Source organism: Pongo pygmaeus, chromosome 8 (assembly GCF_028885625.2).
Source record: "Pongo pygmaeus isolate AG05252 chromosome 8, NHGRI_mPonPyg2-v2.0_pri, whole genome shotgun sequence".
Taxonomy (NCBI): Eukaryota; Metazoa; Chordata; class Mammalia; order Primates; family Hominidae; genus Pongo; species Pongo pygmaeus.
The window spans coordinates 15,026,345-15,054,099 of NC_072381.2; the positions used below are offsets into that span (position 1 = coordinate 15,026,345).

The 27,755-nt window shown below is 40.2% G+C and overlaps 2 protein-coding genes across 10 annotated transcripts in view; one reads left to right on the forward strand and one right to left on the reverse strand.

The window, feature by feature from the left end:
- The first annotated feature begins 1,182 nt into the window (after nucleotides 1–1,182).
- SUV39H2 (SUV39H2 histone lysine methyltransferase) lies at nucleotides 1,183–27,470 on the forward strand. 7 transcript variants are annotated; one of them, XM_054503182.2, is made up of 7 exons: nucleotides 3,220–3,837; nucleotides 3,931–4,189; nucleotides 4,950–5,095; nucleotides 19,695–20,366; nucleotides 22,388–22,534; nucleotides 23,981–24,110; nucleotides 25,266–27,470. In XM_054503182.2, the coding sequence occupies exons 2-7, from the start codon at nucleotides 4,183–4,185 to the stop codon at nucleotides 25,370–25,372; spliced, it is 1,209 nt and encodes a 402-aa protein (XP_054359157.1). In that variant the 5' UTR covers nucleotides 3,220–3,837; nucleotides 3,931–4,182; the 3' UTR covers nucleotides 25,373–27,470. The 7 variants fall into 7 exon arrangements, with proteins under 7 accessions (XP_054359159.1, XP_054359160.1, XP_054359156.1 ...); XM_054503185.2 differs by lacking the exons at nucleotides 3,220–3,837; nucleotides 3,931–4,189 and adding an exon at nucleotides 1,963–1,983; XM_054503181.2 differs by lacking the exons at nucleotides 3,220–3,837; nucleotides 3,931–4,189 and adding an exon at nucleotides 2,198–2,368.
- The window catches only part of DCLRE1C (DNA cross-link repair 1C), a 57,171-nt gene continuing 49,778 nt past the window's right edge, over nucleotides 20,363–27,755 (reverse strand). For all 3 annotated transcript variants that reach the window (XM_063669593.1, XM_054503179.2, XM_063669595.1), the window contains exon 15: nucleotides 20,363–22,161. In XM_063669593.1, the coding sequence (XP_063525663.1) occupies nucleotides 22,022–22,161 (140 nt within the window). In that variant the 3' untranslated portion in view covers nucleotides 20,363–22,021. The remainder of the gene's footprint in view (nucleotides 22,162–27,755) is intronic.

Genomic DNA, 27,755 nt, shown 5'->3' on the forward strand with positions numbered 1-27,755 from the left:
ATTTACAGCTGCCTTCAGTGATTTGCTTTATCCGCTGCTCCTGTCACTAGGAAGTCAGCTCCATGAGGACTGGGTCTTTTTTTCTTTCTCATCCACTGCTATATTCCCAGCACGTATCAGGTGCCTGGCACATAGGAGATGTACAGTGAAAGATTTCTGGGTGAGCGGGGCCGGGGAAAGGCCTGGAAAATAATGAGTAAAGGGGAGAGTGGCACAAAGTGAGGTTAGAGACAGGATTCGCATCACTGGAGGCCCTGCAGGCCATCTGGAGGTTTGAGTTTTATTCTGAATGCTGGCAAGTTCAGAAGTGTATTTTTCTGGATATGTTCAATTTGAGATGTTTGTGCAACACCTAAGGGCATATGTCCATTAGGCACTGTGGATATTCTAGCCTGGAATTCAGGCAGAGGCCAGGGCCGGAGACAAAAAGTGAGGCATCTTGTGTGTCAAAATGCTATTTAAATCCATGGGAATTGGGGCAGTCACATAGGGAGAGGGCGGAAAAGAAATGCAGTCCCAGGGCTACAGTCCCTTCCCTGAGGAACCCAGGTCGGACTGAGGAAAAGGAGCCAAAAAGGATTCAAGAGTGGCCAGTGAGTAGCGATGGCCGCTCCTTGGTGGGCTCTGAAAACATACAGGAGAGGCAATGAATACAGGGGCCGGTTAGGACAGGAGGCTGTATCCAAGTCTGAAGGCATAATCCTAGATAGACTAAGCCTTAAAGGGCCTGGATGCTCTTCCAGGTGATAGGGTTGGACAGGGCCTTTTATTCCTTATCTCAAGGTAATGAGATATGGAATAAAAAATTTACTAAGGACTCAAATCTTAGAAACATGTCTGAGAAATGCAGTTGCATTAAAACACACACGGACTGCAGAACAGTATTTGTATTATGACGCCACTTGTATCTAAATAAAGTCTGGGAGCATGAGTGTGTGTGAGGAAGTGGTGTTTCCCATCGTAGAAAATGATTAAATATTTAAAAACGAGAAGTTAAAAAGAAAATCACTCCGAAAAGGCTGTTATTTCGCTATTTTCCTATACATTTTTTTTTCCATAGTTAAAACTGTATTTCAGGGGGATTTGTTTTGGTTTTGCTGAATACTAAAAGGTTCATGAACACCTTTTTAAGACGGCTAGACAGTATTTCATAATGGAATCAAACAATTAACTATTCCTTTAATGGTATGCGTTTATTTTCAGTATTTCAAATTTATACATACTGCTTTGAAACGTTTATGTAATTTTTTACATGAATTTTTTTAAGTCCTTAGGAGATATCAATGGCTTTCTGCCAGTTTTCGTTATTTGCTCTAAGATTTCTGCTTTAAGTTGTTTAAAACAATCATGGATGCAGCGTCAAGAATGAGTGGGGGAGGGGGGTGGAGACCAGGTGGGAAGCCCCTGGAGTCCTCCTCCTCCCGGCCCCCACCCGCCAGCAGGCCGAGCTCAGGAGCTTGGCAACAACATGGGAGGGGAGCTCGGGTCCCCTTACAGACCTACCCAATCCCAATTTACATTAAAGTTGAGCCCAAGGAGATCGAGTCTGCAGTGAGCCGTAATCGCGCCACTGCACTCCAGCCTGGGTGACAGAGTGAGACCTCATCTCTTAAAAAATTCCAAGTCCAGCTCCCCCACCCCCGACGATTCGTAAGCCCCTTTAAGTGAGAAGCACTGATGTGGACCGGCGGTTTCCGCTGTGCCGCACATTAGGATCAGCTGGGAGCTGGACCGCACAGGCCACACCCCACACCAACCAGTCGGAATCCCGGCGACTGCCCCAAACCAGCGGAACCTCTCCAGCCATGCCCACGTACAGCCGCTTCCGAGGCCCGGAGCTCTAGAGGGAGCGGTGTTGGGGGGAGCCTAACGATGGCCCTTGGTGCTGCGGTGGCTGCGGAACCGGACCGGACAGGCAGCGTCCCCGGCTCCCTAGGTCCCCGCTGCCCGTGTCGGATCGCGCAGTGTGCGCGTGCTGCCGAAGTAAGACGTCTCCAAAGCGCCGTGCGGGAAGGCCTGGCCGACGTCTTCCCGAGTGAAGGCGCCAAACGGGCCTGGCGAAGGGAAGGGGTGCCGGACACTGCTAAGGATCCGGGAGCACGCGCGCTCGCCCCGCTCCTCGCGCTTGGGGCCGGGCCTAGCCTTGGGGCGCAGGCGCGCGGGCCGCCGCGAGGTTGGGGGGGGGGGGTCGGCCGCCAGTGACGTCAGGACGCCGTGCGGGTTCCATCCCCCTCAAGCCCCGGCCCCCAAGTCCCGCGCGGGCCGGCTAGGGGCGGGGCGTCGGGCCAGCTGAGCTATCCCGTCAGACCGCGCCAGTTTGAATGAAAGCTCCACAAGATGGCGGCGGTTGGGGCCGAGGCGCGAGGAGGTGAGGCTGGAGCGCGGCCCCCTCGCCTTCCCTGTTCCCAGGCAAGCTCCCAAGGCTCGGGCGGCGGGGCCGTCCCGCAGGCCAGCCAGACGGCGACGTGGCGGTTCCCCGCCCGACGCGACCCCAACTCCGGGACGCACGCTGCGGACGCCTACCCTCCCCCAGGCCGCTGACCCGCCTCCCTGCCCGGCCGGCTCCCGCCGCGGAGGTGGGCACTGTCCGAGCCTGGGGCGCTTCGGCTGCGGAGCGTGGCGTCTCCGCCCGCTCGGCCCGGCCCCCTCCGCGTCTCCCGTGGCGGCCTCGGGCGTCGAGGCCGCTCCCCTGCGGTCCCCGGTTGGAGGTCCCCGGGGCCCGGCTGCGACTGGCTCCTTTGTGGTGGTTGGAGCGCGGCGTGCGGCGTGCGCCCGGGCCTTTGAAGTGGGAGGCGGGAAGCGACGCCCGCCGGCGTGAACATGACCTTAATATCAGAGGGGGAGAGGAAATCGGGGCGCTTGTGTGCTAAGAAAGGGGATAAGCGAGGAATCCCCCCCAAGGCGGACACGCTAGGAGGTTGAGTGCCTCGTTGGAGAATCGCCCAGAAAGTGGGTATTTGAGGTTGCAGCCTCTGGCTTACGGTAACTCTTTCACCCACCGGGAGTTTGGTGTTATATCTGTGGACGCTGGGGAATTGGGCACCGGGGAACTGGGCACCGAGCGCGCGTGGGTGTGGGCGTCGGGGGGTGTTGGTGTCGCGCACGCTTTGAGAGCCTGGAACTTTTCCGTGCGTTCCGGAATGTAAAGGTGTTTTCAAGCTCGTCTCCTCTCCGCTGGGATTATGACCTCATTATCCCTGAATTTTTCTTCTTGGAGAATGTCAGGGGTTACTGTGAACTAGCGGAAGGTGTTTATGGTGGTCATGAACTATTTAATTTTGTCAGTGAAATCTTTTTCTGCATTACTGGAGACTGTCGAGAGATTGTCTTTTTTTTTTAACCACGTGTTTGCAGTTTTTCATATTCACTTTTTTTTTTTTTTAATTCTCAAAGAGCATTTCCTTTGCGGGTTGTGTTTTGAATCCTCAACTAGATAAAAATGTTTAGGAAAAGCACACAAACACACCTTGGGTAGATAAGAGGAACCTCCTTTATACGTGATCCCCTTAATGAAGTCAACTTAACACAAAACGTCCTCTAGTTCTTGTAGATGGAAGGGACTTATGGGGTCATTTCTCTCCCATAACTGTCCTACACCCAAACGACCACTACAAAGCAATCAGCCTCTTCCTCCACGTTTTCTGGAGGAAAATACCTTTGTCTTTACTGCTTTAGGATGGAATCGTTTGCAGGCAGTGAGATGGTAGAAATTATGCTTAAGGGTTTCTGACAATGAAGTCTCTGTGTGAGGTGGGGAGGATGAGGAAAGGGTGCCGGAAAAGTTATTGCCGCTAACAAGTGTTCTCCCTTCCCTGAAATTACCTCAAAACACAAAAGGTGATCGCAACTACCTTGGAGAGCTACCAAGTAAAGCTTGAGTTTACTGATAGATTTTGTTTGGTAACACCAGTTTTCTCCATTTTTTTCCAGTGAATCTGACAGCCAAAAAGATTGAGACCTCACTAAAGTCACATAGCTCGGTGACCGAGCGATGGGTAGTGCAGAGGACTTTTTTTGATCCTGTCTAGTGCTTACCATGACACTAGCCCTAACAACAAGTTTATTCCATTTTCCTAAACGTGTTAATTTACACTTTAAATTCAGTGTGGTAACATGCTGCTTACAGAAATTTGAGGGTGAAATCTTCTGGAACACAATTAGTTTCTGGCTTCTGGAGGGTTGATGATGAGTATGTCTAATTTTCTTTGAGTTTAGTACATGGCTTATGTAAATTGAACACCGTTTTAAAAGTTTGGCTTTAAAAACAGTACAGTCCATAAGTATTACAAAATATCGATATACTCTCCATTTTTTTAATAACTGGAGTTTATTCACCTTGGTGATAATACATTGCAGTATGGGTAAAATAATAAGTGGAATTAAAGCTTCATGCAATATTTCAAAGAGAAAACTAACATAATGAGTTTGTAACCGTAGAAATATATTTTAATTAGATTTCAGTTCGTTTTGTCTAGTTAAAAAAAATGGAAGTTACGTGTTAACAAATTATAAGATTGTTTTAAAGTATATTTTAGATATGTTTTTAAGAATAAGTGTCCTAGAGATTTACATTTTATTAAAATAGTGATTATAGTCTATGTAGAATACAATGAAAGTAAAAAACAGTACCTCTGTTGACCTGCATCTGTATATAATCTTAAAAAAGCTTACAGACATGGAACATTTTCAAGTGACTTAATGGAAATTAACTGATGTCAGTTAAACATAGTGGAATAGAAATCCATGAGAAAATCCAAGAACACCAATTTAACAAAATAGTTCCTTAATGTTTAACTTTTTCTTGAAGACATGTAACTGGTTTCTTGTCATAGGAATTTTTAGTCTAAAACTGCCAGTTGAAAGATGGGGAATAGAGGTTTTAAGTTTCTCTTTTTTGTTTTAATTGAATAGCTATTTCATTAGTAAAGAATTCTATTTTCTTATTGTAGCTTGGTGTGTGCCTTGCCTAGTTTCACTTGATACTCTTCAGGAATTATGTAGAAAAGAAAAGCTCACATGTAAATCGATTGGAATCACCAAAAGGAATCTAAACAATTATGAGGTGGAATACTTGTGTGACTACAAGGTAGTAAAGGTAAGGCAAATATCTAGCCCCTTACAAGAGACCTAATCAGACTTCAGTATTTCATATTTCTGTAACATAAAAAGAACCTTAAAAGTAAGATAAGCTCTTCTTAATGTTTAAAATTCTAAGGCATGATAAATTTATATGTCCTATCATCTGTGTTGCCAAATAGCATTGAGAGGATTTTGAAGCATAAAGTATTCTTGCATTAGAATATTTTCAGGTGCTAGTATCACTCTACATCCAACTCTTGATTATCTCCGTGTGGGTTACCAGAGCAAATGTTTGATCTCCAATTGTCTTTCGTTTTGTTCCTGGATCATATTTCCCCACTATCACCTGAAATGAACCTACCGTTTCAAACCAATTTTAGTGTTACTGACTCTCAAGAACATCACCATTTGCATTTCCTGCCATCTTATCACACTCCAGATTTAGTCAGGTTCTAGGTTATAATAGAATGGCCTGGATTGCAAAGTCATTTCCAGCTTTTGTTTAGTACCTTAGGACTTAAGCAAACTCGTTTCACTTCTCTAAGCCTTCCTTTATTGCTCTTAAAAAACGGCAGAGTTGTTCTCAAAATATATTTTTATCTAAACTTTATATTTTTGAGTAATTCATCTGTCTATAGCCTGCCTCACTTTCTAAGAACTGTTTTGGTCATTAATCTACCAAATCTATCAGATAAGTGAATCGGGAATCCTGTTTAAGTCTTTATTTTCCTCCTTCATCTTCTATATTGAATCAGTCACTAAATCCCATTCTTTCAAGCTCTATTAGTATCACAGCCTTCCCTGCTCAGTGGGATCTTATGCCCATGCATTTCACCTGCACTCTCAGCATCCTTCAGCCCCTGAAACAGCCCCAATCATCTGCCATCTCAGTTTACAAGCTATGGACTGACCAATCCAGCTGAGAATATTATACAGTCATGCATATCAGCCCCATTATAACTTATTTCTGTTCTCACACTGCTCAGTTCTACCTGACAAGCTTTTTATCTTGCTTGCTTTTCCCATTCTTGTCAGCAGGTTTTCCAACTTGTATTACTTTTCTGGGTTTCTTACTTTACTCATTTCTCATTTTCTGCTGAAGACCTCCTACCTCAATGAAAAATAGGATCTTTCATGTGTAAACTCTCAACTTACCTTCACCACCAGCTGTTCACACTTATTCTTACTTCCAGAGGTGTCACCATTTTTCTTTTTTCTTCCTATCTACCCCCTCCAGGAGTTTTTTTTTTTTTTTTTTTTAAAGGCCCAGAGTCTCGCTCTTGTCACCCAGGCTGGAGTGCAGTGGTGTGATCTCGGCTCACTGCAACCTCCACCTCCTGGGTTCCAGCGATTCTTTTGTCTCAGCCTCCTGAGTAGCTGGGACCACAGGTGCCCGCCACCGTGCCCAGCTAATTTTTGTATTTTTTAGTAGAGATGGGGTTTCACCGTGTTGGCCAGGCTGGTCTCAAATTCGTGACCTCATGATCTGCCTGCCTTGGTCTCCCAAAGTGCTGGGATTACAGGCATGAGCCACTGCACCCGGCCAGACTTATTTTCTTCTCTGATGTCTTGTTTATATCAAGCTCTCTTTTTTTACTGATATATCTCAGTCAGTAAACACATTCAGATCTTCCCTAACCTTCAAAGATTTTCTTTGGCCTTGCCTCTCCACTCATGCAAGTGTTTTCTGTCTTTTTCTACTACTGCATGTCCCATTAATTTTTTTAACAGCTTTGTTGAGATATAATTCACATGCTATCATACAACTCACCTATTTAAAGTGTACAATTCAGATTTTGTAAACCGGGCACGGTGGCTCACGCCTGTAATCCTAGTGCTTTGGAGGGCCAAGGCGGGCAGATCACTCGAGGTCAGGAGTTTGAGACCAGCCTGGCCAACATAGTGAAACCCCGTCTCTACTAAAAATAGAAAAATTAGCCAGGCATGGTGGTGGGCTCCTGTAATCCCAGCTACTCGGGAGGCTGAGGCAGGAGAATTGTTTGAACTCCAGGGGTGGATGTTGCAGTGAGTTGAGATCACCCCTCTGCACTCCAGCCTGGGCGACAGAGCGAGAGTCAGTCTCAAAAAAAAAAAAAAAAAAAAAAGAAAAACCCACAGATTTTCTAGTATACTTTAGGAGTCAGTTTTAGAACACTTTTCATTATCCCAAAAGGAAACACTAAACCCCTTAGCTACCACCCGTTACCCCCAGACTTCCTCAGTTACCCTTCTACCTCCAGCCCTAGGACAGCCACTACATCTGTCTGTCCGTTTGCCTGTTTGGACATTTCATAGAAAAGGAATCATACCATATGTGGTCCTTTGTGATTGGCCCCTTTCACTCAGCATGTTTTCAAGGTTCATTCATGTTGTAAAATATATCAATATTTCATTCCTTCTTATTGCCAAAAAATATTTCATCGTATGGATATATCACATTTAACTTATTCATCACTTCGTGGAGATTTGAGTTGTTTCCATTTTGGGACTATTATAAATAATGCTGTTATGAACATTCACCTACAGGGTTCTGTGTGGACATAAGTTTTCGTGGTTCTTGGGTATATACCAAGGAGTGGAATTGCTGGGTCATATGGTGACTCTGTGTTTAACTGTTTGAGGAACTGCCAGACTCTTTTCCAAAGCACTGCATTTTACATTTCCGCCAGCAGTGTATGAGTTTCAGTTCTTCACATCCTGGCCAAAACATGATGTTACCTGACTTTTTGATGATAGTTATCCTAGTGGGTTTGAAGTGGTATCTCATTGTGGTTTTGATTTGTATTTTTCTGACTAATGATACTGAGCATCTCCTGTGCCTACTGGTCATTTGTATATCTTTGGAGAAATGTCTGTTCAGATCCTTTGCGCATTTTAAAAATTGGATTGTCTGTTTATTCTTGTAATCATTCTTCATATAGTCTGGATACAAATCCCTTATTAGTATGTGATTTGCAAAAATTTTCTCCCATACTGTGAGTTGTCTTTCCACTTCCCATTAGCTTTTTAACCCACCTTATTCTGACTTGTGCCCCTCAGTGACCTTTTAGTTGTCAGATTTGAAGACCTTGAATCTTATTCAACTTTTCCCCATTTAACACTGTTGGCTACCTTTTCCTCTTTGAAACTCTCGTCTATGGAGAGATTGCCTAGGTTTAACATTTGCCTCTTATTTATAAGTTGTGTGATCTTCAGCAAGTTACTTAGACTTTCTGTCTTTCAGTTTCTTCATCTTTGAAGCAAAGATCATTATTGTACTATTCTCACAGGGTGTTACTAGCATTAAATGAGTTAATATAGATAGAATGCGTGGAACAAAGGCCAGCGTGGTAATTATACTGTATGAGTGCTTACTGTGATTATTGTTACCTCTATTCCTACTTCTTTTCCACCTGTTTTTCTTACTGTTCTTTATGAACCTCCTTTACTATCTCTTATTCCTCCTCTGAAATGTTGATAGTCTTCAAGGCCCTGTTCTTGGCCCTCTTCTCACCTTGTAGTTGCTCTGTAGGCAGCCTCTTTCCCAGTGGTTTCTACTTGTATGTGTTTGGCTCATCATTCAGTCTTTCTGAGGCCTTGAGCCCTTTCTGGGCTTCATTGCGAACTGGATACCCTACAGGTATCCAAGTTCACATTCAAAACTGCACCTATTTTCCTCCTTCATACCTGGATTTTGCACTAGTGTTCCCTGTCTTGGTTAACAGAAACATAATTCTCCCACTTACCTAACCTCATGATTGCATATATCTTTAATTCTTCGTTTCTTTTTACTCTCTAAATCTAATGGGTTATCATATTATGTTATCTCTGTCTCTCTGTCCTTTCCTGTTCATTCCTGCTGTGCTTTCACAGAGAGAATTAGTAATAGTTACTTACGGGTCTGTGCTTACATTAAGGGAGCTACCAAGATTCTTGTATGGAATCCTGAGTGTTGTAGTTCAGTTTCAGATCATTTTTGCTGTTTAGTTTCTTCTTAGTCTTTCTCATCAGTTCATCCCTTTTCTTGCTTCGGAATAAGTGACCTTCCTTTGCTCGCTTATGTCCTCAATACCCCACATACATCCCCCATTTCTTCTGCCTGGCACAGATACTGAATCTCTAAGCCAGCATTACTTCAGCATACCTCTGCCTTTTTTCTTCTCTTTCTCTTTCTTTTACAAATTCAGAGTAGGTGAAGGATCTTGTGACCTTGTCCTTTTCTTGTGTGACCACCTTCACTTAGCTCATGAAAGATATGTCTCAGTACCATAGTCCACCATGCCATTATAGTTGTTTCTTAAACCTAGCTCTGATTGCATTCAAGCCTTGCTTTAGACCTTTTCATGGTTCCCTATTTGCCAGTCTCATCTGAGACACGTTAGCATAGGACCAAGGTTCTTTATCATCTGGCCAACCACCACCTTTCCAGCCTCATCTCTTGTCATATATCCTATTTTCTGAAATTGAAATATTTGTAGATCATTTCATTTAGCTAAGATGTACTGAGCACCTGTTATGAGCTAGGCACTGTTCTAAGCATTGGAAACATAGCTGAAGAACAGACACAGCTTATATTCTAATGCCTTGAACATATCATGCACTTTTGTGTCCCCTTTCCTCATCCGTTTCCCTCTTCAGAATACTACCATTTCTCTTCCCTGGATCGCAAAATCCTACACAGCACAGTTCAGTGCAAAGGTCACCACCTATTGTAGAACAACCTGCCCTTCCTCACCTCCAGCAAAATTAGTTGATTTATGTTCAGGATTTACAAAGCACCATTCTTGCCATTACTCTAGAATTTGTCGCACTTTATGGTCTTGTTTGTATCAGATCTTCCCTGCTAAATCATCCACCATTTGAGGGCCAGGACTATGTCTCATTGTAGTCCCGGTACAGAATGGGTGTTTGGTCCGTGGTCATTGATTGTCTTTTGCTTCGGTCATGTTTCTAGGGCCTACATTCACGATTAGACTAGGCCTTCCTGGCTTCATGTTTAGATGATAGCAGCATTCTGTTGACTCGTATCTCCTGTTTCTTTTTCTCGTATACTTACTCGACAAATATTTGAGTTTCTTCTGTGTGCCAGGCACTGTGTTAGGCACTGGGAATAGAAAGATTAATAAGAAACTCCCTCACTATAAAGAACTCACAGCCTAGTGAGAAAGTTTGACAAATAAATAGCCCGTTGCAGTGTAGATGTATAAAAAGTGCTGTGGCAAACATCGTTAGAAGATCTGTGGGAGGTGCACCTTGGATAGGTCACAGAAAGCTTCCCAGAAGTGATGTCCAAGTGGAGCCTGAAAAGGCGAGCATTGTAATTGACTGGGGCTTCTGTCTGGAGAATGAGGTGGTAGGAGATGGATGTGGGAAAGAAAGAGGTGAGTGAAGGATTTTTCAGCCATCCTAAGGCAATGGGGAGTTAGTTGGCAGATTCTAAAGAGAGTGACACATCAGGTTTGTAATTGAGAGAATTTTCTCTCTGCAAAAAAGAAAGGGGATTGATAGGGAAAGGAATAACACGTGCATGGCTGCATGTTCTGAATGGCTGTCATAGTAACCAGACCAGAAACAATGGTGCTTGGACTAAAGTATTAACGATGGCAAGGAAAAGTAGGTGTGTGGTTCTTCTGTGTTTTTAAAAAAAAATAAGGATGTAAAATGTATGTCTGTGGCTTGTGGTCACAGGGTTGGGTGGGGGTCTGGTAGTGAGGGTGCCAGGTCTAGCAAAATACAGGTTTCTGACTTGGGCAGTGGTGTAGACAATATTACTGTTCACCAGGAATACAGGAGTAGGAACTAGATTGGGTTTGGGGACCCATTTCCAGTGGGTTTAAGTTCTACTTAAAACGTACTCAACTTTCTTGAGTACTGTCAAAATGTACTTTCTTGAAGACATTTTAAGTGTAACTTAAACCAACTGGAAGTGGGGCTCAAATCAATAGTGAGATCTAACTGGAAACATAGATCTTAAAGTAATTGGCAAAAAGATAGAGAGGGAAGCCTTGGGAGTGGATGCAGTTTCCTGTTCATGAACTCAGCCAATATTTACTGGCCATCTACCATGTCCTGCACTAGGAATTGGGAATCTGAGCAATGAGTGATGTGAGGGTACGGTCCTGATACTATGGAGTTTATTGTTCAGTGAGGGTAGAAATACCTTAAATACAGTTGGACAAAGTACTTATTGTAGTTGACGTAGTGTTGATGTGACAGAAAGATCTCACTTATCCTGGAGAGACTGGGCAGGTATCCCTGAGGAACTGATGTTTCAACTTAGTACTAAAGGAAGAAAGGGATACGTGGGAGCGATTTCGAGGCAGAAGACAGCCTGACTTCAAGGAGTAGAAAGAGGGCCTTCAAGGAATAGAGGGTGTGAGTGGAACAGAAAAGTAGGAGGGAGCACGTGAGGTTGGCGGGGTGGGCAGGCCCCAAGAGTATGCGGCTCCTCATGGGCCGAGGAAAGGATTTTGGACTTCCTCTTAAGGGCGTAGAGAACCATTTAGTAGTTTTAAGCAGGGGAGCAGCGTGCTGAGATGTATGTGTTGAAAACATGACTCTGGCTGTTGTGCCCTGAATGGGTTGAGGGTGGCAAGAGGCGATTGCAGTAGCCTAAGCAAAGCAAATGTGAGCAGAAAACAAGGACTGAGGATGAGCCCTGAGGAGTAGGTGGGGACACTCATAGGAAAGACTGTCAGAGTCTGAGACACACTGGCAAGAGAGGTAGTCAGAAAATGGGAAGAGTTGGCTGGGCGCAGTGGCTCATGCCTGTAATCCCAGCACCTTGGGAGGCCGAGGCGGGCAGATCATTAGGTCAGGAGATTGAGACCAGCCTGGCCAACATGGTGAAACCCCGTCTCTACTAAAAATATAAAAATTAGCTTGGTGTGGTGGTGCGCTTGCCTGTAATCCCAGCTGCTCGGGAAGCTGAGGCACGAGAATCACTTGAACCCAGGAGGTGGAGGTTGCAGTGAGCCGAGTTCGCACTACTGCACTCCAGCCTGGTGACAGAGCGAGACTCGGTCTCAAAAAAAAAAAAAAGAAAGAAAGAAAGAAAATGGGAAGAGTAAATCATGGGAACCAGAGGAAAAGATGATGTCAGCAGGAGAGAAACAGTAGGTCAGAGAACTGGAAAGAATCCACTGTATTTAGTAATGGAGGGTCACTGATGCCCTTAGAGCACCTCTGAGAAGAGCCAAAGGAATGAATTAAAGAATGAACCAGGCCGGCTGCAGTGGCTCACGCCTGTAATCCCAGCACTTTGGGAGGCTGAGGCGGGTGGATCACCTGAGGTCGGGAGTTCGAATCAGCCTGACCAACATGGAGAAACCCTGTCTCTACTAAAAATAGAAAATTAGCCGGGCGTGGTGGCACATTCCTGTAATCCCAGCTACTTGCGAGGCTGAGGCAGGAGAATAGCTTGAATCCGGGAGGCAGAGGTTGCAGTGAGCTGAGATCGTGTCATTGCACTCCAGCCTGGGCTACAAGAGTGAAACTCCGTCTCAAAAAAAAAAATTAACCAGAGGTAAGAAAGTAGAGTCAAGTAGTATGGACAACTCTTCCATGAATCCTAGCTTTCAAGAAAACGAGAGGGCTACATGGGTATAAGGGTGTTTATAATTTTTTTCAAGTTTTTTTGAAAAGACCATTGTGATAGTAATTTTTTTTTAATTTTGAGGAGGTATTATGCATGTAGTTTTAAAAAGTGAATGTTATAAAAGGTCAGATACTGACATCTACCCCGTGACCTAGTTTCAGTCTCTCAGTCTTAGCAACTTAATATGTCTTTTAGAGATTCCCTACATACACAAGGGTTTATATCTCAGAGGAGGTTTAGTTTTATTTTGCTTTTTGAAAATGGAGCCTGTTTAAATGCTAGTGAGAACCAGCAGAGGAAGATGCTGAAGAGACAAGAAGAATTGACCGAGGAAGTGCGTCTCTCTTTTCATGTCTGCATCCACTTTCTCTCTAGCTCCATGGCCATGGAAGGCTGGCAGTTAAGGCAGTTAATGCCTGGTGGTTTCCATTTTCTCTTTGCACTAGTAACAAAGGTCATACATCACTGAAAATAACACAGGAGGTAGGGGTGGGAACCTTGAGCAAAGTGGAGGAGGTCTGAAATAGCCAACTTGAGAAATGGAAAAAATTCTGTGGGGGGAGGAAAAAGGATTGTTACTATTATGAATTCATGTCAAGGGTCAAGTTGAACTTAAAGGGTGTTAATTGTAGTAGTATTGAGTCTCAATGCAAGGTGATTTTTCTGCAGCATTATTGTTGCTACATCACCGCTTCATACAGAATAATTTCTGACAAAACTATGGGTATTTAAGATAGTTCAGTTAAGAACAAGATCCTCTGTACACATTGATGGACATGCACATAGCTTAGTAAGCTGAGCAATAAATATTGCCTATAGCTTTGGTTTCTTAAAGTATACAGGTACTTTTGTGTTTCGAGAACCACCTCTATACGGCGTGGCACAAGTTAACAATAGTCCACATCTGACAATAGAGTGATATTCCTAAAACACTGATTGAACCTAGAGTGGTTAAGAACTAGAATAACATAGAAATCATTATACTACAACCTGTATTTGAGAGATCAGGAAAACAGAGCACTAAGAAAATACTTTAACAATCAATGTCATGTGGCTCACTTTTTTCAATTCTGGGTCTCTAACCCAGCTGTCACAATTCCTACTCTTACTGGCATGAAAATTCAGTGATTTTCCATTGACTAAAATAGTTCTCAGACTGTGCTCCCATGGAACCACTGGTGTTTTCATAATCAAATTCTAGTTATTTATTTAGAGACAGGGTCTCATTCTGTTGGCCAAGCTGGAGTGCAGAAGCCTGATCTTGGCTCACTGCAGCCTTGACATCCCAGGCTCAAGTGATCCTCGCATCTCGGCCTCTTGGACAGCTAAGACCACAGGCATGTGCCACCACATGCTGCTAATTTGTAGAGACAAGGTCTCACTATATTGTCCAGGCTGGTCTCCAACTCCGGGGCTCAAGCAATCCTCCTGCCTCAGCCTCCCAAAGTGAGCCACTGTGCCCAGCCAGATACAGGTTATTTTAACACTGATATTGAATATGATGATTATTTCAAAATTGGCAGAAAAAAATAGCCAGTGGAAGGACAAATTTTTTTAGTTCTTTGTCTTCTCATATGTTTCTTTTAAAGTTTTGGTGTTTGCTGCCACTTGTTGGCTATAGACAGCAGGTGACAAATACTGAGAAACCATGAATTGCTACCTCCAAGTTTATCAGCTTGTATTTCCTTTAAGAATTCATACAGTTATTGTTGTGAGTTGTATATTACATACCTTTTGGTACTCCTGTTTTTTTGTTATACATTCAGAAACATTTAGTCACAGCCTAAGATATGGTGAGCAGTTGTGCTCATTTGGGGGCTATAAAGAATAAGATTCCATTCCTTCCCGCAAATAACTTAGAGTTTAAATTGGAAATTGGAACAAAAAGGAGTTGATGGTGATCAGTTCTTCTTGGGTATGAGAGACAGGAAAGACTTCATAGAAGAGGTGATATTTACACTGTTTTAAAAGATGAGACAAGCATTCACTGGGCCAGTGGGAAAGGCCCTCCTAATTAGGGAGAACTTTGTGAAGAAAGCAGCAGGGGCATCAAAAGGCCTGGCAAGTTGTTCATTGTGGCTACTGTGTGTTGGGTGAATGGGGCCATGATGGAAGATGGAGCCAGAGAGGCATCAGGGAACAGTTCCAGAGTGGCTTGCTTTCTGAAAAGAGGAACTTTGAACTTTGTTCCCTAGGCAGGGTGGAAACCATTAACAGTTTTTAAGCAAAATAACAACAGGATAACTGGTTCTGTGGATTTTTTGTTTTTACAAAAAAACTCCGTAGTAAAGAAGGATAGAGTGTTTGAAGCTGTAAGTCTGGAGTAGGGAAACCAGTTGGAAGATTAATGTTTAAGAATGCAGGCAAGAATTGTGGGCCTGAAGTGACTAACGCTATAGAAATAGAGATGGACAGGAAGAAGTCCATCTCTAAAGAAACTTGGTGATGATTGGATTGAGGAGAAGAAGGAATTGAGATAACCTGGTTTCTGGCTTGTGTGAGTAGGTGGACAGGTAAGATTCACCATGATAAGGAATAAAGAAATAATCTGATGTGGAAGGACAGTGGTGAGTTACATGTGGATAGGTTGCTTTAAGAACCATCCGGTAGGCTATTGGATATATTGGGCTGCAGATAAAACTTGGAGAGTCATCAGCATATAATTATTAGTTAAAACTATGGGGTGATGAGGTTGTCCAAAGAGATCGTTTATAGTAGGAATTCTCTAAACCTGGAATCTAAATATCCTGAAATTACCCAAAATGTTTTATATGTGGTTTTTTTAGAGAAAGGTCCATTGCTTTCATCAGATTCTCCAAAGGGATAAACAGGTTCCTGTGAAAAGGGATGCCAGACAGGGTCCTGCGTGTCTCCATCGTGTAAGTGGTGGGCAGGGGAAGCAGTCTCAGCAAGGCAAATACAGAGGAGCAAGAAGGAAGTCTTGAGAAATGGTTAGGTGCTGGCTGTTGCCTTAGAGAGGTCAAATAAGAGGAGGGCTGAAGAGTCCGTGGGTTTGGCAATTAATAGATTTGTAAAATTGTTCCTAACAAGATGGAGTTAAATGTACTTCATGAAGCTCCCCTAGAGGCACCATGGTTTCTGAGAACTTTAAGAACCACTGGCCTACAATAAAGTTCAAGTGTCTCAGCCAAGTGAGTGTTATGGTTGTCTAAAATTTGTTCTTGCCTTACCATTACAAATTTTAGCTTGTTTCAACATTCCGAACCTTAAAGCTAGACAGATCCATCTCTTCACTATTTTTTAGATACTTCATGCATATCTTAGCTCCCAGCTTTTGCCCATGTTTTTCATCCTGCCATGTTCCCTACTCAATCACTGCTCTCACTCCTTCAGAGTGTAGTGTGTACTGCTTTCTGTCTTCCCTTTTCTCATTGTCTGAGCTGTATTGATTTCCCTCTATATTCTGGTGATAATGCCTTAGGTTGCTACTTATTTCACATTACTGCTGCCTCTTCCCTATGAGATTTTACTCCTAAAGGCTAGTAATATATTTCCCCATACCCCCTAGTGACCAAACGTTCATATACTTATTATAGATCCTAAAATATTTGAATGACTTTAACTGACACCGAAGATAGTTGGGGGAAATGTCTTTTTTTTTTTTTTTTTTTGGAGACAGAGTCTTGCGCTGTCACTCGGACTGGGCTGGAGTGCAGTGGCTTGATCTCAGCTCACTGCAACCTCTGCTTCCCAGGTTCAAGCAATTCTCCTGCCTCAGCCTCCCAAGTAGCTGGGATTACAGGTGCCTGCCCACCACCATGCCTAGCTAATTTTTTGTATTTTTAGTAGAGATGGGGTTTCACCATGTTGGCCAGGCTGTTCTCGAACTCCTGACCTCGTGATTCACCCGCCTTGGCCGGGAAATGTCTTTAAGAAAAAATTCATATGATGTATTCCAAATTACATAGGAGTAATTTATGGATCATTTTTGCCACTGGGATTCCATTTCTATAGGTAATCAAGAGTTGATTACATATCAGAATAAGATATTGATATAATAAGCTTATGAACTTTTTGGCCTTTAGTTGGCATTTTAGCTTATTGAATTTGTTTCTTAAAGTGGTTTTCTGTGTAAAATTATTTTTCAAAGTGGAAATATCTTTTTTGGATTTTAAAAATAAAATATGCTTATAAAATAAAAGTCAAGTCTACCAAGTTGAAACAAAATCTTACTAATATTTCTATGCTAGTCTGCTATAAGCATTCATGTTTTATAAGCATATTTACTGTTCATAAATTCAAGTAGGTACCAATGTGATTAGCATATAAAACTTGGTCATTTCAAATGCAAGTGATTCATCTAAGATTAAATACAATTAATTATTTGGGAAATAACTTCAGTGGCGGATGTTTTTAGTGTTCCTGGATGATTTAACCATTGACTTAAAGCCACCATTTCTATTTCTTTGATTGTTTGCTGGGAACATTTGGCATAACCCAGGGCTATGGTAGGAAAAACTGTAGCCAAAAAAAAGAAAAAGGACCAGGATTGCATTGCTTTATTCCAGCATCTGAAAAATTTAAAATGTTTAGAATTAAGGGGAGTAGAAAAGTTAGATGCTGCCAATTGGATCTCGTATCTGCTAGAGTGTGAACAGATACCCACTAACAGCAGTCCTGAATTGTAGCGGTCACCTGAAAGGAAGAAATCCTTAGGCTTTAGTGGGGCTCAATTTGACAAATACTAAAATGTACATCTACGCTTTTTTTTTTTTTCCTGGAACCACAATATATATTTCCACAGAATTACAGTTCTTGTGCATATCTGCACACCATGTAATCACATTTTTTAAGAGAAGAAAACTTTTGACCAATTTTCAAAAGAAAGCAAAGTTTTTAATTCACAAGGATTACTGCTTGTTGAATAGAATATAATGAAACAAAACATTAAGATGCAGATAGTGGGGATAAAATAAGCCCACTCCTGGGTGGGCGCCTGGTTCCTGCACAGCTACCTCATGGTGTCCCTCAGCCCAATTTGTGCCTCAGCAACATGGCAGAAATCACATGGCTTAGACCTTTCGTCATTAATGCATTTTGACTGTTAAAACAACTGTCATAGACATCTGTACTTTGTAATAAAAACTTTCTTAAAATTTTCAGGGAAAAGCAGTTATCTCAATTAACAAGATTTTTCAGTATCTATGACTTAAAATGATAATGTTACTGTCCAATGCAGTTTAATCACCTTTTTATTTTAGAAGACATTTTGTGATCTAATGTTACCCCTTGGGCATGTGGCTATATATTATTCCAGAAGAAAAAAAAAATTACTGAGACTTTACTTCAAAATTTGTTAGACACACTTAACTGTGTTTTTTATCTTTTATTTTTTACTTTTTTTTTTTTTTTTTGACATGGAGTCTCGCTCTTTTGCCCAGACTGGAGTGCAGTGGCACAGTCTTGGCTCACTGCAGCCTCCTCCTCCTGGGGTCAGGCAATTCTCCTGCCTCAGCCTCCCAAGTAGCTGGGATTACAGGTGCCTGCCACCACACCCGGCTAATTTTTTGTATTTTTAGTAGACAAGGTTTCTCCATGTTGGCCAGGCTGGTCTTGAACTCCTGGCCCCAAGTGATTCACCCACCTCTGCCTCCCAAAGTGCTGGGATTACAGGCGTGAGCCACTGCGCCCAGCCTGAACTGCCTTTTTAAAAAGAAACTTAAACATGGCATTGCCTTACTTTAAGGGAGGAAAACATAGTCATTGAAGTGAAAAGATACCATGGTGCCTTGTTGCCAAGGCATCGTGGCCAACAACAGTCTGAGGGATAAATTAGAATAGTTGCTCTTAGGTGGCTTGAGTGCCTGCTACCTAATCCAGTCATGGGTGAGTCTAAATAAAATCAGCATTCTCTAGAAGAGAGCTGTCCAATAGAAATGTAATGCAAGCTGCAGATGCCATTCAACATCTACTAACCACATTGAACAAAGTAAAAAGAAACAGCTGAAATTGCTTTCAAGAATATATTTGATCCAGTATATCCAAAATATTATTTCAACCTGTAATCAAGATTTTTTTTAAGTTAGAGATACTTAGTGTTCTTTTTTTTGTATAATACAAAGTCTTCAAAATTCAGTTTTTTTTTTTTTTTTTTTTTGCTTTTTTTGTTTGTTTGTTTGTTTTGTTTGTTTGAGACTGAGTCTCGCACTCTGTCGCCCAGGCTGGAGTGCAGTGGTGCAATCTTGGCTCACTGCAAACTCTGCCTCCCAGGTTCAAGCGATTCTTGTGCCTCACCCTCCCCTAGTACTGGGATTACAGGCGTGCACCACCACACCCAGCTAATTTTTGTGTTTTTAGTAAAGATGGGGTTTTCCCATGTTGCCCAGGCTGGTCTCGAACTCCTGGGCTCAAGTGATCCACCCACCTTGGTCTCCCAAAGTGCTGGGATTACAGGCATGAGCCACCGTGCCCAGCCTCAGTGTGTATTATATTTTAAGCATATCTCAATTCAGATTGGCCACATTTCAAGTTTTCAGTAGCTATATGTGGCTAGTAATAACTGTATTGGACAGTTCATCCCTAGAACATCTAGAGAATGTGTGCCCATGATGTTGAGAAATGAGTTTCCTCGTGTCTAGTGTATGATATTAAGTTACGGACGTTAAGAATGCCTGAATCTGTTGCTGGCCAAGTAAGCCACTAACCTAGGTCATAAAGAGTTAGCTTTGGGACGATCTATTTCCATGATCAAAATAAATACGTCTGGGTTTAACCTGAATCACCATTTAGTAACATAGTCATCAGTTTCAGTACCTTTGTCTTTTTCCAGGTAAAACTCTTTAGCCTCTTCTCAAACATGTTATGCCACATCTAAATTCCATATTTTATGTAATATAAGGAAAAATAGTTTTATTTGTATGATTTATACTTCATGTGTTAGGAACCTGTGACTACATGTTCTGAACCGTTAGTAAGAAAAATGGTAATGGATACCTTACTCTTCAAGATTTTTAATTATTTTTGGTAAAACTGGGAAATAGCCATCTGATTTGCATTTTATTTTCTTTTGTATTTTAAGGATATGGAATATTATCTTGTAAAATGGAAAGGATGGCCAGATTCTACAAATACTTGGGAACCTTTGCAAAATCTGAAGTGCCCGTTACTGCTTCAGCAATTCTCTAATGACAAGCATAATTATTTATCTCAGGTAAAGAAAGGCAAAGCAATAACTCCAAAAGACAATAACAAAACTTTGAAACCTGCCATTGCTGAGTACATTGTGAAGAAGGCTAAACAAAGGATAGCTCTGCAGAGATGGCAAGATGAACTCAACAGAAGAAAGAATCATAAAGGAATGATATTTGTTGAAAATAGTGTTGATTTAGAGGGCCCACCTTCAGACTTCTATTACATTAATGAATACAAACCAGCTCCTGGAATCAGCTTAGTCAATGAAGCTACCTTTGGTTGTTCATGCACAGATTGCTTCTTTCAAAAATGTTGTCCTGCTGAAGCTGGAGTTCTTTTGGCTTATAATAAAAACCAACAAATTAAAATCCCACCTGGTACTCCCATCTATGAATGCAACTCAAGGTGTCAATGTGGACCTGATTGTCCCAATAGGATTGTACAAAAAGGCACACAGTATTCGCTTTGCATCTTTCGAACTAGCAATGGACGTGGCTGGGGTGTAAAGACCCTTGTGAAGATTAAAAGAATGAGTTTTGTTATGGAATATGTTGGAGAGGTATGTTTCGTTTGCCACGTAGTAAATGATGGATATGTAAGGTTTATACTTTTGGAAAATTACCTTTTTATCTCTTTAACAGATACTTGGTACATTTTGATATTTTCGTTTTCAGATATGTAGAAATTTATTCAGATTTAGGAGAAGAGTTCACTGGCATATTTAGAAATAAAAAACTTTTATATGAACAAAAAATATATGTTAAAACAAATTGATATAGTCATCTTTCAACAAATACACATTCCTACTAGTCAAACCTAGGATTTGTAAAATTTAAAATATGACAACTTTTTACCCAAAAGTCCTAAGAAGAAACTCAGATGTAACACATGCTGCTTTGAAACTTGAATGTTTTAATTTACTTCATCTATTTGACCAAATATGATTAAATGTAGTTGGCAGAACTCTATTTTGGATCAACATGAAAGATACTATATTTATGAGTATTGTAAAATATACACAAGCATTTATTGCATCCATAAGAAAATTAGGTTCTGTGCATCTGTAACTTACTTTTGAACTGTGAAGACCATTCTCAAAACTACTATACAAATACTAGCAAATTCATTTGTATACAAATCATATATCTATGTATATATATATAAATGTAAAAAGTATTTGCCGTGTGTCACATACTATTCTAAGCACTTGATGTATTAATTCACTAATCCTCTCCAAAACTCAGTGAGGTAGTACTATTTCTTTTTCTTTTCTTTTTTTTTTTTTTTGAGAAGTAGTACTGTTATGTCCATTATTATAGAGAAATTGAGCACCTTGCCCAAGGTCACACAGGTCATAAGGTAATAAGAACCAAGATTCAAAGCTCTAAAATCAGTAGTCTTCACCATGGCACCACACTGCTTCAAACTGAAGGGTAGGTTGAGCTGTGACTAGAAAGACACAAGCATGGCTACATATCTGGAGTTGTCAACTCTGGATTTTTTAGTTGGAATTGGGTCACCTATAACTATCTGTATTCATCTATAATTCTGAAACTAACTTAGATGTCTGTTTTGATTCTTTTAGACGGTGGTAGATTATTATAAATTATTCAGTATACAAGATCTTGTATGATCAAATTACTCTTTTTGTTAACCAAAATTTTTTTGAGTTGCATTCTTAATGAGTGCAGCAGCCAAATTTGGTTGGTAACATAAAGTACTTTAGACACTTTGGGTTTCTTAAGCTGAGCGTGTCATAAAACTGTGTTCTTAAGAGCAGAACTGTAGATGACGATCTTAGACTTACAGAATTGCATGAAAATAACGTATTCTACAAAAACAAAACCTTCCATTCCAAAGTTAACATAGCTTCTCCCCTGTATTTTTAACAATTTTCCATTTGTAACTGCATATATATAAGTTACAGGAAAAATGTGCCTGGATCATATTTAGAGCATGTACTTGCAGATTTAGTCCTTAACATTCAGTTGTGTCCTGTAGAGAGCTATAGATGTATAGCCTTTTGAACATCCTAATTATAATGAAAGTAATGCAGTGTTTCAACTTACTGCTCAAATCCTGTTTAAAAAGTCATAAATCAACCAAGTACAGTTAATCCCAGCACTTGGGGAGGTCAAGGCTGGAGGCTCACTTGAGCCCAGGAGTTCCAGACCAGTGTGGGCAACATAGTGAGACCCCACATCTCTACAAAAACTAAATCATTAGCTGGGCGTGGCAGTATGCACCTGTGATCCAGCTATTCAGGAGGCTGAGGCAGGAAGATCGCTTGATCCCAGGAGTTAAAGGATGCAGGGAGTCATGATGGCACCACCGCATCATGACAGAGCGAGACCCTGTTTAAAAAAAAAAAGTCATCAATCTTTTGCATTATCATTTTTCTTCCCCTCATTTTCCCACCTCTTTGCATCTGAATCTTAGTTTGTGTGAATGTTTGCTTTGATGACACCTGAATTTCTTACTTTTTAAATATTTGTAGGTATTCGCATATTAGTAGATATGTAGATGAATGCTTCTTTGGTTCAGTAGCTACTTAATATACTTATAGTTTTTTTTGTTTAGGTAATCACAAGTGAAGAAGCTGAAAGACGGGGACAGTTCTATGACAACAAGGGAATCACGTATCTCTTTGATCTGGACTACGAATCTGATGAATTCACAGTGGATGCGGCTCGATACGGCAATGTGTCTCATTTTGTGAATCACAGCGTAAGAAGACATACGTAAATTTTAGACACGGCTAACAATTCAACCTAGTACTAGTTTCCATAGCTAAAGAATAATTCCCTTTAAACTACATATCCTTTTAACATTTCCAAAATATGTATTTTATAAGGAGGGCAGCTTCTGTTAAGTTATGCTATTATTGCTGTATTAGGAAAATTAAACATTGAGGTGCCTACCAAATATTAATAGCATGTATTTTAAAAGAGTCTTTACATATGTTACTTCATTTAAACTTTCTAGTAACTTTGTATGGTAGGTTTTATTTTCATATTACAACGAGCAGAGCAATTAAGAGGTAAAATGTCCAAGAGTTACACAGAACTGTGTCTTAATGGAAGTTAACACGACTAAATTTTAGGATGTACAACTGAAGGTAAATGTATTTTCTTAAAATGTAAACATGTTAACTTTTTATAAAATTTAAAGATTTGTAGAGTATTTGTGTAGGGCTATTTTTCTAAATTATAAATTAGTATTCTTCCTTACCTTTTAATGTCTGAAAGCTCTTAGAATACAGCTGGAACTTAACTGCAGAATTCTGGACTCTATAAATAATTTCCAGAAATTAGGGACGTTAATAATTTTGGGTTACCTACTTAAGTACCAAGTGGATAGTAAAACATTAGGCTTGTTAGGTTGACATTATCTGCATTTTGTGGATAATAAGGACAGTGTGTGTCACAAAGTTATATAGCTGAACATATAAAGGAAGGTAGACTATGTTAAACTTTTGATGGATTTCATAGTAAGAAATTGGTGTATGATTAGCAGAGAGCTTCTGGTCCCTTGTTTGTTGATTAAACATTGAAGAATTTTTTTCTTAATGATAAATTCGAGATACTCTCAAAATAGAGATATTCTATCCAGGACCATTAAACAGTTTTGATTCCTTAGTATGACTCTCTACATTTTTATTCTTGCATATTCCGTAAGTTACTATAGTATTCTCAAAACATTGAAGAGTTTGGACCAAAAATTTAAGCAGTGAAACTCCATGCAGTGTAAAATTTGAGTTCTGTAGTGCAGATTTGATTTTTTAAACACAGTTATTCTAGTTCTTTAAAGTATATGCCTTACTGAAATAGTTACCAGTGAAATAATAATGTTATCTGGGATTTGCATTGAAATTCTCCAGGAAAAAAAGTTGGGACTAGAGGAATAAGATTGGCAAGCGTGTTACTAATTGTTGAAGCTGTATAGTGGATACATAGGGATTTTTTATTTTCTCTATTTTATACTTGTCTGAAGTTTTTATAAGGGAAAACAATCTTTTTAAATGTGCATGCCTCAAAGACCTCTAAGCAATAAGCAACTTAATTTCCAGTGGAACTTAAACTAAATCTCTAGGAAAGTAAACATTTTATATGGCATGTAGAAGGGCTTGTTCACACCGTTTGTACTTAAATGGGTTCTAATGTTCCTTTTTAGTGTGACCCAAATCTTCAGGTGTTCAATGTTTTCATTGATAACCTCGATACTCGTCTTCCCCGAATAGCATTGTTTTCCACAAGAACCATAAATGCTGGAGAAGAGCTGACTTTTGATTATCAAATGAAAGGTATGCTTTTCAAGTACAGTTTCATTGGTGTCAGTTTCAATATGAAGAATCAAATCAGACTAGGAAGAGACCTTAGATATCTGAACCAAAGCTAATACTAAAGATGAAAAAGTTGAGGCAGTAAGTTTGTCATCCTAAGGTACAAAGCTAATCCAACAGCTAATACTAGAACCCAGGTCTGCCTGAGCTTCAGCTGAGGAATGGTTCTACATCGTATATTTTCAGAACTTCCATTTTGGAAACTGATTTATTTATTATAGCATCTTAATACTGTACTACTTGTATTTTTTTTTTTTTTTTTTTTTTAATTGTGGGCTAAGCATGGTGGCTCCTGCCTGTAATCCCAGCACTTTGGGCTTGAGCGCAGGAATTCAAGACCAGCCTGGGCAACATGGTGAAACCCTGTCTCTAGAAAATATGAAAAAACTAGCCGGGCGTGGTGGCATGTGCCTGTAGTCCCAGCTACTCGGGAGGCTGAGGTGGGAGGATGGCTTGAGACAGGGAGGTTGAGGCTACAGTTGAGCTGTGAATAGCACCACTGCACTCCAGCCTGGAAGACAGAGACCCTGTCTGGAAAAAAAAAAAAAACTATAAGCCTACATTTTTGAATTTTTACTGAGAGATGTATATTCAAAAGATTGAAAATATTTAAATCACATACAAATTTATTCTATTCCTACTTGAGCCTGGCTTTTAAAAAGAACATTTAATTCTATTTGCTTTATTGTGACAATATAAATGTTTTCTTTCCTTTAAGAATGATGGCCTTTACATATTGTCATTGCTTAACCTCTTACATACTGTGCTTTTATATACGGTGTGAAATGAATGTGTATTAGATATTCCCAGTAAGTTTCATCATTTCAGAAATCCTTTCTCACAAATATGGGCTAATAACATAAAGTTTACCTATTATTAACCCACATCATCCTTTCAAGACAATTCATTATGATTTGACTCTGAATATTAACATTTATTTGTAAATATTTCAAAGGGAACTAACTACATTTCCTTGGGAGTTAACTTACTCTAAGGGTCTTGACCATGTAAGTACCCTTTAACACTGATAATAAAGCTAATGTAATAGAAAATTTGAAATTTATTCTAAATTGTCTTAACTCTCTTTCACCTGTATTTCTTTTTCTGTGTCTTCAGGTTCTGGAGATATATCTTCAGATTCTATTGACCACAGCCCAGCCAAAAAGAGGGTCAGAACAGTATGTAAATGTGGAGCTGTGACTTGCAGAGGTTACCTCAACTGAACTTTTTCAGGAAATAGAGCTGATGATTATAATATTTTTTTTCCTAATGTTAACATTTTTAAAAATACATATTTGGGACTCTTATTATCAAGGTTTTACCTATGTTAATTTACAATTCATGTTTCAAGACATTTGCCAAATGTATTACCGATGCCTCTGAAGAGGGGATCACTGGGTCTCATAGACTGATTTGAAGTCGACATATTTATAGTGCTTAGAGACCAAACTAATGGAAGGCAGACTATTTACAGCTTAGTATATGTGTACTTAAGTCTATGTGAACAGAGAAATGCCTCCCGTAGTGTTTGAAAGTGTTAAGCTGATAATGTAATTAACAATTGCTGAGAGATCAAACCTTCAACTTGCCATACACCTCAAATTCGGAGAAACAGTTAATTTGGGCAAATCTACAGTTCTGTTTTTGCTACTCTGTTGTCATTCCTGTTTAATACTCACTGTACTTGTATTTGAGACAAATAGGTGATACTGAATTTTATACTGTTTTCTACTTTTTCATTAAAACATTGGCACCTCAATGATAAAGAAATTTAAGGTATAAAATTAAATGTAAAAATTAATTTCAGCTTCATTTCATATTTTGAAGCAATCTAGACTGTTGTGATGAGTGTATGTCTGAACCTGTAATTCTTAAAAGACTTCTTAATCTTCTAGAAGAAAAATCTCCGAAGAGCTCTCTCTAGAAGTCCAAAATGGCTGGCCATTATGCTTCTTTGAAAGGACAGGATAATGGGACCAGGGCGGTGTTTTGGAGTACCAAGCAAGGGGAATGGAGCACTTTAAGGGCACCTCTTAGTAACATGAATTGGAAATCTGTATCGAGTACCTCTGGTCTAAACAGTAAAACAAGCTGCCTGGAGAGCAGCTGTACCTAACGATACTGTAATGTACATTAACATTACAGCCTCTCAATTTCAGGCAGGTGTAACAGTTCTTTCCACCAGATTTAATATTTTTATATTTCCTGCAGGTTCTTCTTAAAAAGTAATCTATATTTTTGAACTGATACTTGTTTTATACATAAATTTTTTTTAGATGTGATAAAGCTAAACTTGGCCAAAGTGTGTGCCTGAATTATTAGACCTTTTTATTAGTCAACCTACGAAGACTAAAATAGAATATATTAGCTTTCAAGGGGGTGGGAGGGTTCCAACATAGTATCGAATCTCAATCAGGAAAAACTATGCTTTCATGTCTGATTCTGAGATTTCTAATTGTGTTGTGAAAATGATAAATGCAGCAAATCTAGCTTTCAGTATTCCTAATTTTTACCTAAGCTCATTGCTCCAGGCTTTGATTACCTAAAATAAGCTTGGATAAAATTGAACCAACTTCAAGAATGCAGCACTTCTTAATCTTTAGCTCTTTCTTGGGAGAAGCTAGACTTTATTCATTATATTGCCATGACAACGTCACTCTTTCATAATATATAGGATAAATTGTTTACATGTTTGGACCCTCAGAGTCTGTTAACCAAAATTGCAGAATGGGGGGCCAGGTGTGTGTGGTGGCTCACACCTGTGATCCCAGCACTTTGGGAGGCTGAGGTAGGAGGATCACGTGAGGTCAGGAGTTCAAGACCAGCCTGGCCATCATGGTGAAACCCTGTCTCTACTGAAAATACAAAAATTAGCCGGGCGTGGTGGCACACGCCTGTAGTCCCAGCTACTCAGGAGGCTGAGGCAGGAGAATCACTTGAACTCAGGAGGTGGAGGTTGCAGTGAGCCAAGATCATACCACTGCACTGCAGACTGGGTGACACAGTAAGACTATCGCCAAAAAAAAAAAAAAAAAATTTTTTTTTTTTTTTTTCCCAGAATGTGTCAAAAAATACTTTCTTAATGGCATTTGTGTTTTAAGGAAAATCAGTCACATAGTGTCAGTGTTAAGAAAAGGTCGTAGGTTTACAGGTTGCCCCCAGTGGCCATACTTTGAATTGTGATTCTCATGGGTTTAAAGATGTGATTTTTAAAAAATCAGTGTTTTACCATCTAGTTATTTGATCTTGTCCACTTTTTTGTGTTTAACAAAAGTGTAAAACTGGAAAGCAAAGAAAAAAAGACTATTTTCAGTAAACATGTAGTTTTGTTTTGTCTTTATTGATAGAATGTAATGGGCTTTTGGGATCTTAAGTACTACTTATGTTACCTTTGTTATGCAGATGCTGAACTTAAGCAGTGAAATAATAGAAACTAAAGGATGTTATTAAGGGATTTAACTATTTTGAGTCAACATTTAGCTTATTCATCATACTGGTTTCCTGAAGATGTGAGAATTTTTCAGTGTAAGACAAATATCAAAGGTAATAGATCCAGTTTAAAAGGTAAATCCACTGTATTATATTGATACCGTCATTTTCAGGATC

Excerpts from the sequence above, each read along its gene's own strand:
- SUV39H2 (XM_054503181.2), top strand. The coding sequence starts at position 2,338 with ATGGCGGCGGTTGGGGCCGAGGCGCGAGGAG. Across the intron at positions 20,367-22,387 it reads TTATGGAATATGTTGGAGAG|GTAATCACAAGTGAAGAAGC; the intron begins GTATGTTTCGTT and ends TTTTTTGTTTAG. Across the intron at positions 24,111-25,265 it reads TTTTGATTATCAAATGAAAG|GTTCTGGAGATATATCTTCA; the intron begins GTATGCTTTTCA and ends CTGTGTCTTCAG.